We start from the raw sequence: 19,946 nt of genomic DNA, 5'->3' as shown, positions 1-19,946 counted from the left end.
TGACTGAACAATTTTTCCGACTAATCAATCAATTGCTATGCTTAAAGCTACAGTACCCTTATGTATTTAACATAAATGGAATGAATTTGTTTGCAAATCAATTTGTTCACAATGTTTGCGCATTCGATGCGTATTTTAGCTCAAATGTATTGCCCGCTTACACCTACAATCCTATCATTATGAGGAGATTGCCCATATAACAAGTACACTCGGAGACAAAACAAATAGCAATGAGTATCAAAGCGCCAGATGGCAACGACCGTCCGTTAATGGCTTTCGTACAGTACCATTGCTCAACAACACACTTAGATGATATGCGTTCAAACTTCAATCCGTACTATTTATTCACAGATAGTATCGCAAAAAAAAAACAAAAAAACACAGCAATGATAATCATATATGAGATGCTTTATTTTTCAATATTATGACAAAGAGATTCCCTCTTTTTTTGCGAAACATAATTGGCAATAATTTCCCTTATCTTCGTATTTACTATTATCAACTAAACGACATTATTTATTTGAAGACCTTACCATCAACACAGTCCTCGAAGTCCCAAGCAAAGTACTTGAAGATTTCTTCCTTCTTTTCTTCGTATTGAGAAGGTTCAATCTTTTGGAAGTTGTAAGATTCGAAATCAGCAGCATCGTAGATTTCGAAAGGAATTTCTTGGCCACGGATAACAAAGTAACCGGAGATAGTGTTATCGTTGTTCTTACCACGGACGATCATGGAAGCAAAGGCGTACTTGTGAGCACGTTCAAGACGAGCGTAGAAACCACCAATCAAATTGTTGGACATGAAAGTTTGAGTCAATTCATCATTGTACTTGTAATCGACTCTCCAGATAGAGAAACCTTCAGGATCGAAGTGTTCCCAGAACCATTTGATAGCGTCCTTGGTATCGTTGTTAGAGTATTCACGCTTCCAAGCATCCAAGATGAAAGGAGAAGGAGGTAATAAATCCAACTTGGACTTAGCCTTCTTTTCAGGCTTAGGTTCTTCCAAGGGAGCTTCTTCTTCCTTCTTTTCCTTCTTGGGTTGTTGTTGTTGAGCAGCAGGCTTTTTTTCCTTCTTGGGAGGAGTGTACTTGAGAGGAGTTTCACAGAGTTCAACTTCACCGAGGTACTTCTTAAAGACAGCCTTACTAGCAACAGTGGTGAAGTAACGGGTAACGTTCTTGAATTCAGCACGGAAAGCCTTATCAAAGACAGTCTTGAAACCAAGGACAAGAGAAGTGACAACAGCAATATCAGCGAAGGTGATGTCTTCACCAACGAGGTAAGTCTTGGATTCGAGAATCTTGTTGAGAGCACCGAGAGCTCTCTTGGTCTTTTCAGTACCAGCATCAACGTTAGGCTTCATGTATTGCATGTAACCTAAAAGAGGGTAAACCCAAGCACCAAGAGGAGCGTTGATTTCGTTTTCAGCGAAAAGAATCCATTGAAGAATTTCAGCCTTTTCAACGGCGCTAGAACCAAGAATGGGGTTGTTTTCCTTTTGAGCAGCAGCTATTTAACCGAGCAGCAGGTTGTCGTCGTCAGTACAAACAAGGCAAAACACTTTGGTTTGAAGCAAGAATAAAATTTAGCAAGACTTACCATAGTAAGCAATAGCAGAGGATTCGAAAAGGTTAACTTCGGGAGCTTCCAAGACAGGAACCTTACCCAAAGGATGCTTAGCCAAGAATTCAGGGGTGACATCCTTGGCAATTTCAAAAGCCTCGACGTTGAATTCACCAGCGCCAGACAATTCAGCCTAATGAGATTCATGAACAAGCAAAAGATAGAGTGATTAGCTGTTTATGCATGTATCGTCATTTCGTTGGGGATATTTACGGCAATTTGAGCCTTAGCAACACGAGGATTGTTGAGGTAGGATCTGATAGTCTAAAGTTACAACGAAAAGAAAACAATATTGAGTAAGCGTTGGTTCCTGTAAAAAAACTGATTGTTTGAGATGATGGATGTTTACACCAAGAGCCATTTCGAATGATAAGGTAAGTGAAGGTGGAAGAATCAAACTTAAAAATTTTCTAGTAGTTCTTTTAACGAGGCAAAGAAAAAAAAATTAATCACAGTCACTGCGGAATACGTGCAAAAATGTGAACGCCACCTCGTAAAGATCAACTTCCGCAGCTCGTTTGAACATTTTTATAAGCATGTACGAATGCCGACTCAACCAGAGAATTTCCTCCATGCTTATAGTAGGCTTAGTGCTTAATTAATAAGCATATGGAAAGTTTGGGTATTCTATTATTATTAGACATATATTTTATCATTCATCGTTATGAATAGTGATAATTTATCATTAGCTTTGTTCTTAAAGGATATCATTTAGCTGAAATGCTATCTTTCTCCTATAATTTTGATTTTCATCCGAAAGGTAAGAATGATACGAACTACTATCATTAATGCGTACTATCAATGTCGCTTTTTAAAATATATGGTCAAATTTCATAAGTATTGACCTGAGCTATGCAAATACGGTTTATTGAGCGCTTAAAAGGTGGCCAATGTGGGGCATTTATGTTAATTCTAGTCTTCTCTTCCAGCAGCTTAGCTTCTTTTTAGACTGAAGAATTGCACTGTTGATAATCTAATCCAGTGGCAGCAAAACCACCTTTGTTTGCGGTAGGCCTATTCATTGCCCACACTTAATCTGTAAGGGCTAGACGCGTAGCAGTAAACAATACATATGGTTTATAGTGAAAGGAGAAATACATATCAAACAATGAAAATTGAACAACTGAGAATGCATGAAATTGATAAAAAGTTAGCAAATTGGTTAGTTTAAATTCCATACAAATAACAATCACAACACAGACATAGAAGAACGAAAAGAAACATAAACTTTTATGCTATCTTTTCTTTCGTTCTCCTAAGTTGTTTGATTATATTATTATTTTTTTTCCCAAATTTTTGCTTTTATAATCCAACAGAATGGGGAAAGATACTAATAAAGTACTCTGCAGTAATATTGCTAATAAGTCGTACATACCATGGAAGACGGATCCAACTGCTAAAGAACTAAATCGAAAGACCACAAGCCGCTTTGGTTTATTAATGAGAGATGAAGGCCTTAAAGTATTTATGTGCAATCGCAGCTAGCCGCTGTAGAGTTGTAGTATATTCAATAATTTCTTTACTTAACAATCTAAATACATTAAATTAGTTTACTGTGGATGAGGATGTAGCCGAGATAATTTCAGCTATTGAGAAAGCACAGATGGACAAACTTAAGCAGTTTAAAGAGGACGATATTGTTGATGAGTAAGTATCAAAGACCATACACGCTCCAGCAATCGCTACTTCTAATACATACTGAAAACTGTAAATAGTGATTTATTCGTACGAGAAACGAGTTCTTTGAAAATTTTTTCAACATCTGCAAATGATATCTCTAACATTGCGCAAGACAGTATGACTGAAGGATATGAAGAGTTTTTCATACCCCCCTGCGACCTTCTACTTCATAGGCCTTCCTCATATCAAAACAAATTCATGATGCCTACTTTAGAAGATTATATTTCATCAAAAAATGAAGCCGAAAATCCCTCTGCAGGTAATATAACAACATCAATGACGTTCTATCTGAAAGGAGCGGTGACTCATTTCAACAATTTCCGTACCATCTTTCGCTGCAAAAGCTTCTCCTTCCTTATCAACTTCAAAGCCAAGCGTTATTCGAGTGTATACAGAGTAAGATCAAATATGCACGGTGTTTCGTAATGTTAACAATTATCTGATGTTGTTTATCTTTTCACTTTCTAAACGTAATAGTATCGGTGAGCTATTTGCTAAACAGGAGTTAAGCTCAATATTGAAAATTCAAAAAGCCATCAAAATCATACCTTCATTGTCAAATTGGGAGGAAATTCTCTTATTGACAAAGCCCACAAAATGGTCACCTCGAGCTACTTTCGATGTATCGAAGGTCTTTCTGAACAATGTAAAAGCAAAACAATTGAAAAGGTAAGATCCTTAATAAGCACAGATTATTTGCCTTTATTCTAACAACCCTTCATTATGGCAATGCAAATAGCTACTTTCAATACGTTTTACTGTATTTAGTTCGTGCACACCTCCACCAGAATGAACGCTTAAATTATTACCTCGAAAAGGCTATCTCAATTTCCATTAAAAGTGCACCCGGCCTCTTCATCAAAGGTTTTTTGAACCCTTTAATTGAGTCTAATTCGTGCACTTTGAAGGAAGCAACAACTATTGGATGTATAATACACAAAACTCGTATACCAAGCAGTCATATTTGTACAGCGCTACTCAGCCTTACAGAGCAACAGCCCACAGCACCATTGCCTATCCATGCGCTCATTTTTGCTTTCTTATTGAAGAAACCAACGTTAGATTACCGTGCCATTAATGCATTAGTTGTAAGATATTTCAGTTGCCAAAAATTCAGTTCATTCACTACTACCACGACAGTACCTACAGTTCTGCCTATGACCTGGTATCACTCACTTTATATATTCGTTAAAAAGTATATGTTTATGCTATGGGAGGTTGCACCAACACTTTCAAGGTTTACTAATCTTTTCTATTGCCCCTTTTATTCTTTGGAATTGTTGTTATATAGTTATAACGTTGACATGATTCCAAGTCATAAGAAAAAACTATTGATATTCATCGGATCGATTGAACGGAACGATTTTTCCAACAAAATTGAACAGATGCTCCTTTTCAAAGCGAAGCAATCTGACTTTCGAAACTATTCCGAAGATAGGGATTCTTTCTTTAATATCCAAAGATCAACAGATGACGAAAGCTTGCATTCGGACGATAGTGGCATTATCTCCCACTCAGAAGCATACAATGTGCTTAATGGTTCCGCTTCCTTTTCCTCTATAGCCCCGTTATCTACGAACATGTATAGCTGTTCTAACATGAATCATCATCAACCATCTTTTCTGTTGGAAGAGAAACAATCAGGAGTTGTAGCTGACACTATGATGCTCGATTAAAGGACAAGAAAAGAAGCTTTTTGATTTATTCAGCAACAAAAATAGCCAACACTGTTTACGAGAAAGTTCATATAATGAAATATAATGCCATTAAAAGCATACATAAGAACACCATTTGAATTCTTTACTAACAGTCAAGGGAATATACACGTTACCAAGAAGTAGACAAAATTTATTTTTTAGTATCTTTAGATTATCAATAAACAAGTAATATGTTACAATTTCTGATTGAGTTCCCGAACCTCTACGAATTGCGTCGCCTTTTAGCTGACACCAAATTCTGATAATCTTCAGGTACAGAAACCGTTGGATTTGCATCCGTTTCTATTTTGGTTATTTTACCCAAAAACCTTCTAAACGCTTGCTGAACATAGCGCATCTTACTTGGATTTCTTGTAAAGATTCTAATATGAATATCCTGATACTTCGTAGGGATCATGTAAGATACTTTATCCTGAGGCACGTTAAATGAATCCTGGTCATTGAATTTTGAGAAAAAACGAATGGAGTCTACAGGATTTTTATCATTCATAGCATAGTTGACTTTTGAGAAATTGACAATGACGTCCTCTTGAACCAACCCAGCATTGTCCGTTTGATGATTCACTATTTCTTGAGCGGTAACTACATCCTTCGTCAAATAGGGTTCAAGGTCAGGCGGTATTAAGAACTCATCAACAAACTTGTAGAGGTTTCTTGTTCGTAGCTGCTTTATAATATGTCGTGATTTGGCGAGTTCATCGCATTTGGATCGTTCAATGGAACGTAGAATATCATCGGTTAAATGTAAGTATTCTTCTGGCTTATCTACAGACTCTGAAATCTTCAAGTACTGGTCTATTGGCATAACAGATAATAGTTATCTTAGTATTTCTTCCATTTCTCTGTATAACTACGATAGGCACTTCACCTGCTAATAATAACGCATCCACAATCATCAATTCAATCGATTTACCAACTCGATGCGTATAGATTTGTTTGAACAGACTATACCGTGTATGAAACATTTCATACATGTTATAGACTTCCTTATGGTGATAGCAAATTTCATTGTTGATCACTCTACTATAGACCAGTAATCTCTTTGCATCATAAGAACTACGTAATCCCATATTGTAAGTGTCTCTCTCGATATAATCAAATTTATCAACATCAACACTATTCTTTTTGTTGGCTACAATGTCAAATAAAAATCGACGTTCTGAGTACTTTGAAGGCTGTCGAGATTCGCCGGCAATCAAATCCTTGATAAGTTGCGTATCTGATTTATCAATATCGTCAATATAGTTGTCATCAATCAAGTAATCTAACATCATTTCAGAGCCTTGTTCGTGTGTCCAAGCAAAGTTTGGACGAGCGCAAGGCATGAATGAATTATCGAAAACATGACTAAAAGGACCATGACCTAAATCATGGCATAAGCTGAGAGAATAGTATGAGCTTTGCATATTTACAGATTATACTATGTTATATATGTCTACAAGCATGACTACTCTTACCCTGCCAATTTGACACATTTAATCTCATTGTCCGTTATCTCTAATTCTGGTTGTTCTCTGGCAAATCTCTCTATCAGTGTGCCTGCTAAGTGAGATACACCAACTGAATGTTCAAAACGGTTATGACTTGCGCCTGGAAAGATAAAATATAATACACCCAGCTAGATATCTGCTGTGAGAATGATGGTCCTGGTTCGAAGTGTAACTTTAAAGAAGGGATTGCTCTTTTACTGTCAGCGTACCTGCTTCAAATCTCTTAAGCGTTGAAATTGAGGTGTATCAATGAATTCAACGGTGTAGTCATCCAAAAGTATATGACCCTTTTTTGAAAAAACACATTCGTTAACATGACGATCAATAAATGAGCTATCAATAAACTGCAACATTTACATGAATCGGATCGTTGATCACTTTATGTCCGTTATAGAAAGTTCCTGAAAACTGTTTCTGGAATGACGTTGTGGAATTGATTGAACCTGTTCCATTAAAAGTTTCCACGATATCATCGATAGCCATTTGTCTTCCTCTTACTGACTGTATGTTTTAACAAACGAAACAAAAAAAAAAAAGTTGTAATGGGCATTTTCGGTTTTGACAACGACGACTCATTTTGATTTATGCCAATCTAAAACCGATTGCGTTTGTTTCATTGGACGGCCCAAAATAGGGGCTTTTATTTACAGAAAACAGCACAGACATTTTGTACCACTCAGGTACATGAAACCACAAGAAAGGGATACAGAGCCATAACTCTTTCCTTGCAACAGCACAGTTGATACCAAACAAGTATATCGATACACAAGCAACTATAGAAGCGTTAGAATTTAGTTGACATTATTATAAAAACTTCCGGCATATACTCAGTTATCTCACATTCTCATTTCTGTTGGCGTCAAGTAAGGAAGCTTTAGGGACTATGATCAAAAAGCTGTAGTGTAGATCAACCATTCTAGCCAATATTGCGTGCTTTGCTCGAATTTAGACTAACTGTCTACCGTTACGTGCAATCACTTTTATTCAATAATAATTATACAAATTTAAAATAAGAGTTATGGATAAGGGTAACCTTCTACAAATTCAAAAAAAGTTGTTGTATTTTTTTAGGAACATAAATGTTCTTAATATTGGTATCATACTATAGTGCATCATCATCGTCGCCAGGTTCAAAACTACTGCTGCTGTCGCTTGACAGATAAGCATCGCTCGCCGTGAAAGCAGAGCCGCCAGACACAATGATAGCCGGTGTTGCAGTTGGAGGTTGACTTTTCCCGTTGCTCATACTTGCTCTTCGTGCAGTAGATCCACTACTGAGAAGAGTATGACTGCTGCTATTGTTGCTTGTTTTATCTACGAGATCTCTTTGCGGAGATTGCGAAAATTGGGCCATGAATCTGCGTCGTTTCTTTTGTTCATGCAACAATTCCTTATCAGTAATCGAGTTAGGAAGCTGATCAGAAGATTGATGTGATGACAAAGATCCATTTGGCATACTCAAGCGGCGTCTTGCCATAAACATGAGTTCATCCCCGCTGCCTGCGTCACTATTGTTACTATTACCATATTCGTCCGAGAGAGCGACATTCAATTTGTTGTTAAGCACATCTGCTGTATTATGTTGTTGCTTCCTATTTCTGTCCTCTCGACGGCTGCTCGATCGAAGTGATTTACGGACTTTTTCAATAGCAGATTCGATACGCATGCGATTGGAAATCATGGAAACTTTGGGCCAAGTGCGTAGCTGTCCGCTGTTCATTAACTTTCTAAGCCGTTCTTCACTTGGATCTGCTATTGTATACAGCCAATCGCTAAGATGCGATTTAGGCTAACATAATGATTCAATAGGCCAGAAGTCAAATAAGTATCATAAGCGCATCTTCAGTTCGGTTCAGTCCATTGCAATGCACATAGGTACTTACCAAAATGGTGACGTTGCCATCAAACTTTTGCAACCAGACGTTGCTCCAATCTTGGTCGTTGATCTTGGGTAACAGTTTTAGTGATCTCATTAACTTTAACCATTTAAACATATCCAAAATTAAGAACTGCTCAAGAGATGAAGCAATAAATCCTCCACGCCATCCCCTTCCTTGTAGATGAGTGACAGGTCGACCAGGACTTCCTTGGTTGGCATAGAAAAAGAGATGAACGTGAGGGTTAACCTGACTTACAATGGTGTAATTGACATTGAATTGAGTATTCAGAGCCAAAGTAGGGATATCTGTTGATAAACTGCCATCTTTGAATTTATGGCCATAGTTGTAAGGAACGAGGTGAGCTGATCCGCGTTTCTTCTGCATTAGCACAACTGGATTGAGGATCTAAAAGTGCATAAGGATATCAAAGATTAGCGTATCGTATGGCTGAACATTCCCTATCTTTTTCCCCAACTATTTACCCCTGGAATGGCTGCTGATGCCAGTACAGCACTCCAGATCACACAGTCCGGTGCAGTGATATAATTCAACAATTTGGGAGGCGAATGCGGATCGTAAGGAATCACCGACACGTTGAATATACGACCTGTTTTTTCATAAGCCTCTTTGAATGTAATGGACCCTTTGCAAAACCACATCGCTTCCCGACACCATTGCTCTGCGTCAAAAAGCGAGCCTGATCGGACAAATCGTAAGATTTTCTTTGGCCAACTCTCCTGACATATACGTATGCGCTTTGCTAGCTCTGGCGTCAATATCTCGTTTAATTCCTCATCTGTTCGTGTGCATACGATAGCACCCATCAGCGATCCTGCTGATGTGCCTGTCATTATGGAGGGCAATAACCCTCGATCCAACAAGGCACGAATAACGCCGAGATGATAGTAACCGAAGCCTGCTCCTCCTGAAAGGCAGAAAGCCGTACGTCCATAATTTTTTGAATACAATCTGAATGCTACTCTCTTCTCCTCAGCTGTAATATGCTTGTTATGCGCCAAGGCGTCGATTGACTTTGTCACCTCTTCCACATATTCCTCGATTAATCGCTTCGTGCCCAAGTATGTATTACTGTAAAGTTTTTCATTCTCAATACCAGCAAAGTTCTGTTTCAAGCATACATAAAGGACATCCATCAATTTTGTAGCATCTTCTAATGTATTTCCTTGGCGATGAATTCTAAGATGTTTCACAACTTTTTGCAAAAGTCGGTAGTCATAGTAGGCGTAGGGTATGGTGTTCTTCCATTCATCTTTGTGCATATGTTTGTCCAAGGCATCGGCAGCTTCACACCAATCTCTGTAGGTTTTCGAAGCGCGTAATTCGTTACGGAGTCTTCGCTTTTGGCCTCTCCTATAGGGCATACCTCGAGTGATGAGTCTTTTTTTTTTTTCTGCTTAAAATGATGTAAATTTGTCCCATACCAACTAATTGCATTTTCCCAAATTCTCACAATCTGGCGTAACGAAATATACGCCACCAGTTCCATAAAAATGATGAATCCAATGAAGCCCTTTACGTATTGTACGGTGTAGGAGGATCGAGACTCAGTATGAATTCATTATGTCATTGTTTTCATGTTCACAAAACTAAAGGGTGCTTACAATCAAGGGAAACTGCAATAAGGAATGTGTAAAGCCTTTTGGCTTGGCAGCTTCTTGTTCTTTTAATTTCCTTTTCGATCTTTTCAGGATCTTTTTGTCATTTGTGCTTCTGACAGCAGGAAGAGCATCTGTCCAAGCCGTAATATGCTCATGATTTGGATCATGCGCTAATGCATTTGCAAAATCAGCAACATGCGTTTCGTTTACATATTCTTTATCCAGCTGTTTGATCGTCTGCTGCTGCTGCTGCTGTTGTTGTTGTTGGTGTTCTCTGATCGTGGTGATACTATTATCTCGTATAGCACTGCGAGTACCGGTATCATCGGCTGTTTTCGTCGATTTATTCGTTGTCTTTTTAACTGCTTCTGACGAATTCTTGGTCATTGATTATACCTAACATAAAAAGTGGACAAAAAAAAAAACGGTTGTATCTGATAAGGATTAGGAAGAAATTGAAAGCGGAAAGAAAGATAATTATGCATTTGACAACTCTGTAGGACAAAAATTATAATAAAGTAGTCGGAGAACTATTTTTAATTACCGCTTTCTTTATATACCGCTTTCTTGTTGGAACCATGGGCGACGACTCGAAAATAGAGGACAGAAACGGCTAATACTCATAGTAAGCGCATGTTCTGTACACTTGTTATTTTGTTTAAATTGCTGTACATGTAGAAGCTTATTCTTCCCTTTGATCCCAAAATTCAGAGCTATGCATGAATTTTTATTGAAAGAGCGATAAAACCGGAAACTTGATAGGTACGCATTATATCATTGGGACGTCATAGATAAGGTACAGAAAAAAAGATGATGTGGTCAGCCAGTTGCAAGCAACGGCGAAAGGGCACAGCGTGGTTCTTACTTTATCAACGTCCGCTCTCTAGAAAGAGGCATAAGGCACGTATAAAGTACTAATTATCAAACTTTGTGTCTGTTCAGTACCACAGTTGAGAACTGCTGGCAGTTATAGTAGAAACCACCAGAATCGATGATTTCATTAGTTAGCGGGCCTCGTTAGTTAAGCCAATCTATGTAGTAACTCGTTCATTTTCACTTTAGGTCAATTTTTCGCCTTTTCCAATAGTTTTTCGCAACTGAAGATGTACAAGAGTTAAACAGTATATATCAAACACATACAGCCTTTACATTTTTTCTTAGTACATGAACAAGCTCTTGCCACTTCCCTTCGAGAAGGAAAGAGTGAACATTCTATATTTAAACTTGATGTTACAGTGTATTACAGCTGAACAATGGCCACACATGTATGCGCTTCCAGCGCATCTTCCATGGATTTTTATTAAACCCGAGCAATTGTGATTCTAGAACGCTTGTTAAAATGACAAGCGGTGGCTGTTTGTCGAGATGTTTGAATGGAAGTTTGTATCACTGGCAGTAAAACAATTATTCCAATGCTGTTGCAGGTAAAGTAGCCTGTAAAGAACACGTATTACATAGAATTTCATTTTCATCAGAAGAGACATTCTTGCCAGTATCTCCGTCTTGTTGAAGCTCGTTTGATCCAGGCAACCTACGGAAACAATTGGAACAAATAGCCGTATCTACTTGGTCAAGCTGAGGTATTTTGCAGAATAACATTATTATCAGTCATTAGTGTACACTAAGCATGTGGAGTTTCCAGTACCATCCCTATGACCTTACCTCTTTCGCTGCTTTCAACAGACTACCCATTTCACTCCTTAATTTTTTGTTGGTTATCCTTAATTGGTGTAGTTCATATTGCCAATTCGCCTCGTTTGTGATATCCACCTCGTCTATCATTTTTACAGCAGCCGAAGAAGCAGCCTCATTCTGCTCAATGGCTTTACCTTTCTTCTTCACGTCTGGGTCTATAGAAAGAAAGACATTTTCATCTTCTTTTCCGTTTTCTTCTTCTTCGTCATAGTTGTTGACTATAGTGTGCATTAAAACAAAAGAAGGCTGTCGTATGTCCGGTATTGCCTCCTTTCTCTTATTCTTGTTGTGATGATGATCGTATGCTGATGACGTGGTTGGTTGTAGAGTAGTACCACCGTCAGGGTAGAAGGTCGTCGCTACCATGACCTCAATACCTGCGCCATTCACAAGAGCATGCTTCAGGTAGACCACCTTGCCTTCTTTCACCTCAGCCAAAGCTCGCGTCAAATCAGTTGTACGATTACTTCGCATGAGTTGATAAAGTGATGTACCAATGATTTCAGAGGGTGCCAACCCGAGAATATTAGCACAAGTCCAGCTCACGTACAATAATAATCCATCCAGACTCAATTTGCCCCAGAAGGCATGATCTTCAGCACCTTTTATTCTATTTGAATTTCTCTTTTGTTGTCGTTGATGCTGCTGCTGCTGTCGAAGCCTACTTTCTGCTAGCGACAAAAGGTTTTTGGGCAACTGATAGACAGGCTTTTCACGTCCTGATAATACAACATATTTTCTCCCTCGTCCATCTTCGCGACAAAGCTTTCCACAGCATTCAATCCACATATAACCTGAAACTTTTCGTCGAATGCGATATATTAAATTGACAGGCTGAGTAGGGTGATGAGAAGATTGTTTCAGTTCACGCATGACAGTGGTAATGTCCGAAGGGTGACAAATAGATCTGAGTGACTGGCCCACGAGTTCAAACGGATCATATTCGAGAACATCCTTTGTCGAATCAGAGCAATAGAGAAAAATGCCTTTGACGGTAAGGACGTGAATAAAATCCGGACTTTCGTCCAACAGTAACTCATGCCAGCAGCGCTTCAATCGACCTTCGCTCACAGTAGCCTCCTTGATTAAGGCTTCCACGTCCATCATCGGTTGCTGAGACTGTTGAAATGACGAAGAAGCAGAAGGAGGTTCTTGATGCGGCTGCACATCATAAAGGCTGCTGTTCTTACGGTCTGAGACTACTTGATGTATCTCTGATGGGGGCTGATGAACATGATAACGAGTAGTTCCTGCGTTTGAGTTCGACGATTGTTGCGGTGAGGCTGGTTTTTTCCATTCTTCAACGGGTGTGAATTCAGCCACTCCCCCTGGGTCCAAGCTCCGTTGTGACAAACCTAAGTGATACAGCACTTGGGTTAAGCGGCTGCTGATGTACAGTTTGGTAGGCCCTATACAATACCTGAAATAGACGGTGGAATGGTTGATTGGCGGTAGTCTATCGTGTACGTACCATCTATAGAATGAACGGTAAAAAGACGCATTGTGCTATCTCTTCTTAGAATCAGTATTGCCATAGACGTGATAAATCATTAACATTGGACTGATAAGTTACTTTTGATATTTTGAAATATAGAGTTGGGCTGTTCTACTAAATCGACCTGTAAGCCGACAAAATAATCAATTTCATCTGTTGATGAATCGCCCCAAGAAATAGGTATCACGGTCAACAGATTAACAAAAGGCTATAGTAGTTATCAAAGAAAGAGCAAAGGTCAGGAGATCATGTGAACAATTATCTAACACTCCTTACTCTTTCTTTCTTTTTTTTACCTGTCCTGTTTTTCGATAATTGATCAGACTGGATTGTGACTCTTTACCTTGCACGATGTGAGCTTTAATATGATAGACCGTAGAGTTATCCGTAAACTTTCTTCTTGAACCAATAGCTACGCGTCCATCAGGTGCTTGTAAAAAGCGACAGTTTCTACCAACAACGTCTGCAGGTTGATAACCTGTCAACCTCTCAAACATGGGGGAACAATAAACGATAGGTAGGTCGTATTGCTTGGCATCTACCACGACAAAAGAGCAAGAAAGATCTACTGGGCCCAAATCAATTTGAGGATTTTGACGGTTGACAACTCGAGACAATACGGATAGCATGTCGAAACCTGTACCTGCATATATCCCCGAATAACGCTTACGTTCACCACCATTTTTATCGGAGAGTTCCGAGAGTTCTGAGTTATTTTCGACAACGGGGGAAAGGATCATGTTGGGTAATTGTTGCTGCTGAGTAGGCAAGTTATCATTTTGAAGAGGGTGAGCGAATGTTTGCTGCTGCTGCTGCTGCTGCTGCTGCTCCAAAAAGTGTCGCTGAGACGTTCCACTTTCATGATGCTGCTGTTGATTCAATTGATTCAATTGATTCAAATTTTGGTGAGGATGTTGTTGGTGTTGAGACTGTTGAAGGCTACTGTTCGAAGCTACTGTCATGGGCCCTGCTTGATAGCCGCTGAAAGAATATAATTTGTCTGTTGAAGGCGGAACATTACTACTTCCATAAATATGTGGATTAAACTGTCCATCTTGAAAACTCTGAAACGGATCCATAATGATAGCAAGTGCTGTTCTCTAAAATGGATATGCAATGAACTGCGATGGTTGTATTTCGACGTGTAAACCCCGCGACTGATGCGATGATGCGCTATGGAGGAATGAATACTGATTACAATATGTTGTTCCTTTACTGGCTTTTGAATAGCGAACAATATAAGTAATTGTATATGAAAGATCAAAAAGAAAAAACAAAAACCATTTTTGTCTAAAGTAAAGAATAGAAGGATAGAAGGAACACAAATATGCACAATAACGGTAATGTCAGTTGAAATACCGCCAATCTGACTTTTTGAAGAAAAATTAAATAGATCGTCGTGTGCTAACTCTGCCTTGTCCTCAGAGAAATCTGTAGTGCGGACCTCTGAGACAATCGGTTGAAAAAGGCTAATTTTGTATTTTCATGACACTGTCGACGATTCCCTGTTTCCCCTTCGTGGGGGGCTTTCGGTGGGGCTTCTTTAACGTCTGGTCCAACTGTGAGTTTGAAGTCCATCTATCAATTGGTATCGTCTGTTGATGGTCAAAGGGCTCCTTGATTGGTTCCTCGTTGTTTCGGTTTGTGTCCTTTTCTTTTCATCCGATGTTCCCGAGAGAGGAAAGCTGACAAGAAGTCGGCTCTGTACGTTGGCTTTTTTTTTTTCACCCTTGTCCAAATTAGGGCTTTTGCGGCTGTCCTTGAATGCAATCTGCACCCCTTATTTTTTCACATACTGAAAAGGGTAAAAAAAGTTGGTTTTTCTTACAACAGAAAAAAAACTGATTTTTTTTTTTGTGTGCACCAAGAAACATATTCATGGCATTTCCCATCTTTTTTTTTGTTTTTTTTTTTTTGTTTTTTTAAGCTTTCTTTCAACTCGAGTATTGCCCTTATTTTCTCTTTCTTTTCCTTTTAAGTTCTCTTTTTCGTCAAAGCTCAAATTTTTATACCTCGAGCTAGTATTCAAGGCTTTAATTGCTTTTTCATTGGTTCAAGTCCACGGGTCTCATATTCCAGTCTTTCAGTCGAGCAGCCTTTCTTTTTTGAAACTGATTACTTGCTTATTTGGGACGGCAACAGTTTATTTTTTTAGGCTATTCTTTCCCTCTTCCGTGCACAACAGACTACTTGGTATCTTTTTAAAACACACAGAGAATCGATTCACGTAGTGTCCGCTCAACCCAATTTCTTACCATTCGGCTATACGCAGATCAACTTATCACATTTTATCGTTAACAATATGAACGCTACCACTACTACCACTACTATTACTACAACTGCTACCGCTAACACCAATAGAAATAATTCATCCAATCCAAATTCAAGCCGAAATCAATTTGTGGAACGTACATCTAGTAACAAACTTAATCACCATCATCAATATCGTGGCAATAACGGTACGGACACCGGTACTGCTGTCGAAGGACAAGGATTCCAACAAATTTGTGAACCATGTCGACGTAACCCGAGTCTGAATGGAAAGAAGGGTGTCATCTGTAATGGACAAAAGCCTTCTTGTGACCTATGTTTGGCCACTTCACAACCCTGCACTTATAGCAGTAGCTTTGAGCAACAACAACAACAACAACAACAACAACAACAACAACAACAGCATCCAAATTTTAATATTCAGCATCATCATGCAAGAGGTGTCTTTTCTACAAATATGGCCAGAAGACTTAGCTCTGGTTCTGCCTGTGAAACATGCCGAAGACGTAAAACCAAATGTGATGGACTTAATCCTTGTAGCTATTGTGCCAACAACAATATCGAATGCATCAATAATTCCGAACGTCGAAAGCGAGCTACCTCTGCTATCTCTTCCTCACTATTGGCGCCGCGCTCAAGTAAAAGTAGCAATACAAGTTCAGCCACAGGCAAGAATCATCAACATCGATTGGTAGCTTCCTCGTCTTCTGTTACATCACGCTCAGCAACAACAACAACAACAACAACAACCACAACCACAACAGCAAAGGCCAATGGCAATAGTAGATCATCACAAGCAGCACTCGCAACAGCAACCATGCCTGTGGCGGATAATAATGATCAAATTGAGGATGCGCAAGCAATCGATCGCATCGAAGATCGTTTAAGGAGAATAGAGCGATTGATGACGGCATTTACGCCTTCTACAATAGGAGCAGCAACAGGTCCAGCCGATTTGGATCGCACGAGGACGACATCCCGGATGCGAAAACTGTCATCGCCTGTCTATCATCATCAGCAACAGCAACAGCATCAAGACATTTCTATGCAACAACGGCATTCTATACATAGCCTTGCGGTTGATAGTAGAATGAAGTGGAAGGAGCAACAGCAGCAAATTACCTCAACATCTTATCGTCAAAGTAAGTTTGAATAAGAAACAAACACTATTTTCACTTTAAAGAACTCTTGACTGATAAGTTGGCCCTTTCTTTCTTTTCTCCTTTCCTATGAATGTTAGGTATTGCGCCTTATGCTTCACCACCCAATAGCAATGGCAGTAACAACTACAGATACACATATTCATCAGCAACACCCAATGCCGCTCCTGGTATGAATGGTACTACAGCTACAGTCACTACTTCTCCACCTTCTTCACCTCATTTAGCAGTAAACAACAACAACAACAACAACAACAAGTCTTCTATATCAACCAACATGGCAAACTCTATGCTCAACTTATCTTTATCGCCTTCTTCTTCTTCGACATCTTCAACACTTGTCGTACAGCAGATAGCTACACCTACAGCTCCCATCACTTCAGAGTGGCGAAAGTCGCCACCTATTCCAAGTCTAATGGGTAAGGAAAAATAAATGTTTTATTGTAGTATTTATCACAACTAAATCTATATACATATACAAATGCATATTATATAGATCAACTTTCAAAATGCACATTTGTTACCACAGCTTCTACTTATTCAACGGTTCAATATCCTATTTATCCGATTTACTCTACTACTACTAATACTGATACTGCAGGTGCTTCTGCGGCTGCTTCACCATCAGCTGCAAACAATACACTCCATCCGAGAACAAATAGTAATACTACCCATGCGATGATACCGAACTAGTAACCTTGCAAAAAAAAAAAAAAAAAAGAAAAAAAAAAAGAACCTGATTGTGATAGCAGACATCATTAAAAAGAAAAAAAAAGAAAACAATGGTTACTATCAGTAGTAATCTAATCTTATATTTATTTCTCGTCAGAATATATGTATACTCACTAATAATTATTCGTTTAATATTTTTTATCTATCCTTATTTATTTTTATTTATAAAATATATCACCATATCAAATACCAAGAGGCATCTGTTTTTTGTCATTTACGAAAAGATGTTGGAATTGAAAGTTCCCAAGCCCTGATCTGATCGGGAATGAAGGTCGAAAGCACTGTTCTTTATCTGAACCTGATCAAAGATGACTTTGATTCATGTCTAGAAAAACAAAACAAAAAACAATGGCTTTATAGGTTTGGTATGCATAATATTTCTTTACTAAGAGGACTAGAGTTATTATATAATATTTAGAAGAGTTTGCTATAGATAACCAAGATGATCAAGACGATCAAAATCAAGATAATAGCTGCAGTAATCAGCTTATTTGTAGCCATTCTAAAAGAAACTTGGAGTTTTAGTGGTTCAACATCTTTCTTTCCAAAAACTCCCATTGTTCACAGGCATACTTACCGACGAGCCATCCCTTTCAATGTTCTAGAGGCTTTATCAATATGCGAATCTGCATCAGCGAGCTGAAGAGAAGGAGAAGATATGAGAAATGAGTGAAACTGAACACTTCTATAACGAATAAACATTGGATGGCTTACTGTATCTCTGGCCCGAAGCATAGTTTCACGCTGCCCCTTCAATGTACTCAAGATATTGATACCAATACCTTCTGTTTCTAGCGCAAGCCGATGACTATCTTCTAAGCGACGACTCGACTGTCCTAGTCTTTCTGTTCCGCTTAACAAACGTTGGCGTTGATCCATAGTTGACGCATCATAGTCCATAAGACCATCTTCATCGTCATTTGCATTCATACCGCCTAACAACTCATCCCGGTCTGTATTCTTGGGTATAATAGCTGTTGTCCTTCTCTGCGACAAAAAAAGAAAAAGTGTTAAAAATGACTAAGGGATGCTCATGAATTTTCATAAAACTTTCCAGAGACTGAGGAAGAGAGGTCCCGAATACTAACCAAATCTCGCTTCAATTTCTCAGCTTCTGATTTATACAGTCGAAGTTTTGCTTGTAAACGGGTTCGAGATGGTGTTGGTACGTTCAAGACCTCCATTTCCATTTGTCCTATCTTCAATAGAGTAGCGTTATTGTCATCTTGTCTCAAAAAAAAAAACCCCCAAGTGTTCAACTATATACAACAAAAGACATACAATTTCATTCGCTTCATCTAACTCTCTCTCAACGGATCGAATGGTGGTTTTTCGCTCCTCTATGGTGGTAGTTTGTTTAACAATCGCATTGCATAAACTTTGTATGTTTCAAAGATGTCTCTCATCTCACCTCCACTTTGACTGGGAATTTGCTGTTCAATTTTAGACTTAATAGACTCTGTTAATGTAGTAAAGTCTTGTTCGTAGTTATTGAATAGTTCAGAACCGGATGCCATTTGGTTTATGTTTGCGTGTTGTTTGTTCGAATGGAGAGGAAAAGTGGAGCAGGAAAAATTGCTGAGTCTTTTAGAGAAAAAATAAGGGAAAAACTCAGTTCATTCAGCTCTGATAGAATGTCGTTATCATTACAATACCTTTAATGATAGAGAACTACATTAATAGGCATGCCATCTCCAAGTAGGAGAGTATGTCTGTTATACGCTAGTACGAATGACTTCCATGAGGATGCATAACTTTTTGTTAATTCTGTGTTTACTCGTGTATATCAGAGAACGCATCAGTTAATGCGCCGCGACGCATCTTCTTAATAAAACGAAAGCAACTTTTTTTTTTTTATTGATTTCTGGTTTCCCTGACTGTTGTGATAACCCTAGTCCTGCTGTATTAACATGAACAATTTCTATTATGTAAAGCACTACAATTTTACAAATATGCTATCTTCTCGCAGTGAATCTGCCTTTTTCAGACCCTCAATGTAAAAATGCAGAAAAACTATTTTTGGTTGTACCACGTGCTGGCTTGTGCGTCCCTGAATTCAACTATTGTTAAAGAAAGACAAGCAATTTTTCAATTTTTAATTCATAAGCTATCATCTTTGACAGGACAAAAAGATATGGCAATTGAAATAGGACTCAGACTGTACTTATTAATTTTTCAATATCCATTATGGCTACTGGAATAGAAGACGATCACGACTTTGATCAATTTGAAAGCACACCCACAATGTCAAATCAGCATCGTTGCAATGGAGTGACAAAAAGCTTACACAGTCGTCCCAATGAAAATGATAGCACTCAGGATTTAACTGTATATCAGAATAAAAATCTCATACGTGTCATAGAACTGCAGAAAGGAGCGAGTTCCATTGGAAAGCCTCATCTAGCTAAAACTATTAATAGTACAACTTTAACAATTGATCAACAGAGGCAGCAGAAGCCTAAAGTTGCTGATTTGTTGATAGCTGACAACAGCGATATCAATGACAGTGGCAATAGGGGTGATGCTATGGGAGAAAAAGAATTATCAAGAAAAAACCAACGACAATCTTCTGACATGGCAC

The 19,946-nt window shown here is 38.6% G+C and overlaps 9 protein-coding genes across 9 annotated transcripts; 3 read left to right on the top strand and 6 right to left on the bottom strand.

Annotated features, from left to right (window-relative positions):
- Positions 1-387: 387 nt before the first annotated feature.
- BDF20DRAFT_877314 (uncharacterized protein) lies at positions 388-2,046 on the bottom strand. The gene is made up of 4 exons (XM_053081428.1): positions 1,975-2,046; positions 1,839-1,889; positions 1,602-1,758; positions 388-1,511 (listed from the first exon to the last, which is right to left on the bottom strand). Exons 1-4 carry the CDS (start codon positions 1,984-1,986, stop codon positions 517-519), a joined length of 1,215 nt encoding a protein of 404 aa, XP_052934660.1. The 5' UTR covers positions 1,987-2,046; the 3' UTR covers positions 388-516.
- Positions 2,047-2,942: 896 nt separating this feature from the next.
- Positions 2,943-4,981, top strand: BDF20DRAFT_914144 (Bystin-domain-containing protein; the record flags this gene model as incomplete). The annotated part of the gene is made up of 7 exons (XM_053084150.1): positions 2,943-3,086; positions 3,175-3,272; positions 3,341-3,564; positions 3,650-3,701; positions 3,783-3,974; positions 4,045-4,500; positions 4,597-4,981. 7 exons carry the CDS (start codon positions 2,943-2,945, stop codon positions 4,979-4,981), a joined length of 1,551 nt encoding a protein of 516 aa, XP_052934659.1.
- Positions 4,982-5,225: 244 nt separating this feature from the next.
- BDF20DRAFT_836603 (uncharacterized protein) lies at positions 5,226-7,428 on the bottom strand (the record flags this gene model as incomplete). The annotated part of the gene is made up of 7 exons (XM_053078967.1): positions 5,226-5,818; positions 5,892-6,421; positions 6,481-6,641; positions 6,723-6,800; positions 6,871-7,010; positions 7,187-7,286; positions 7,354-7,428. The coding sequence occupies 7 exons, from the start codon at positions 7,426-7,428 to the stop codon at positions 5,226-5,228; spliced, it is 1,677 nt and encodes a 558-aa protein (XP_052934658.1).
- BDF20DRAFT_590637 (uncharacterized protein) lies at positions 7,401-8,580 on the bottom strand. The gene is made up of 3 exons (XM_053075826.1): positions 8,397-8,580; positions 7,617-8,319; positions 7,401-7,490 (listed from the first exon to the last, which is right to left on the bottom strand). Exons 2-3 carry the CDS (start codon positions 8,231-8,233, stop codon positions 7,478-7,480), a joined length of 630 nt encoding a protein of 209 aa, XP_052934657.1. The 5' UTR covers positions 8,234-8,319; positions 8,397-8,580; the 3' UTR covers positions 7,401-7,477.
- BDF20DRAFT_877304 (uncharacterized protein) lies at positions 8,397-10,753 on the bottom strand. Its single transcript, XM_053081427.1, has 5 exons — positions 10,724-10,753; positions 10,613-10,637; positions 10,016-10,508; positions 9,836-9,924; positions 8,397-9,764 (listed from the first exon to the last, which is right to left on the bottom strand). Exons 3-5 carry the CDS (start codon positions 10,397-10,399, stop codon positions 8,852-8,854), a joined length of 1,386 nt encoding a protein of 461 aa, XP_052934656.1. The 5' UTR covers positions 10,400-10,508; positions 10,613-10,637; positions 10,724-10,753; the 3' UTR covers positions 8,397-8,851.
- A 909-nt stretch (positions 10,754-11,662) lies between these two features.
- On the bottom strand, positions 11,663-14,281 carry BDF20DRAFT_823124 (uncharacterized protein; the record flags this gene model as incomplete). Its single annotated transcript, XM_053077772.1, has 6 exons — positions 11,663-11,981; positions 12,021-12,892; positions 13,123-13,181; positions 13,281-13,410; positions 13,499-13,908; positions 14,146-14,281. The coding sequence occupies 6 exons, from the start codon at positions 14,279-14,281 to the stop codon at positions 11,663-11,665; spliced, it is 1,926 nt and encodes a 641-aa protein (XP_052934655.1).
- Positions 14,282-15,129: 848 nt separating this feature from the next.
- Positions 15,130-17,095, top strand: BDF20DRAFT_590363 (uncharacterized protein). The gene has a single exon (XM_053075825.1). It carries the CDS (start codon positions 15,505-15,507, stop codon positions 16,627-16,629), a length of 1,125 nt encoding a protein of 374 aa, XP_052934654.1. The 5' UTR covers positions 15,130-15,504; the 3' UTR covers positions 16,630-17,095.
- Positions 16,883-17,357, top strand: BDF20DRAFT_877277 (uncharacterized protein). The gene is made up of 2 exons (XM_053081426.1): positions 16,883-17,052; positions 17,130-17,357. Exons 1-2 carry the CDS (start codon positions 16,911-16,913, stop codon positions 17,324-17,326), a joined length of 339 nt encoding a protein of 112 aa, XP_052934653.1. The 5' UTR covers positions 16,883-16,910; the 3' UTR covers positions 17,327-17,357.
- On the bottom strand, positions 17,336-18,949 carry BDF20DRAFT_877276 (t-SNARE). Its single transcript, XM_053081425.1, has 6 exons — positions 18,777-18,949; positions 18,647-18,705; positions 18,454-18,564; positions 18,080-18,352; positions 17,943-18,004; positions 17,336-17,867 (listed from the first exon to the last, which is right to left on the bottom strand). Exons 1-6 carry the CDS (start codon positions 18,880-18,882, stop codon positions 17,780-17,782), a joined length of 699 nt encoding a protein of 232 aa, XP_052934652.1. The 5' UTR covers positions 18,883-18,949; the 3' UTR covers positions 17,336-17,779.
- Positions 18,950-19,946: the final 997 nt, after the last annotated feature.

The sequence above is a fragment of the Mycotypha africana genome, assembly GCF_025528875.1.
Source record: "Mycotypha africana strain NRRL 2978 chromosome Unknown BDF20scaffold_7, whole genome shotgun sequence".
Taxonomy (NCBI): Eukaryota; Fungi; Mucoromycota; class Mucoromycetes; order Mucorales; family Mycotyphaceae; genus Mycotypha; species Mycotypha africana.
The sequence above is the reverse complement of the archived record's forward strand: the minus strand, read 5'-3'. Positions and strand labels throughout refer to the sequence as shown.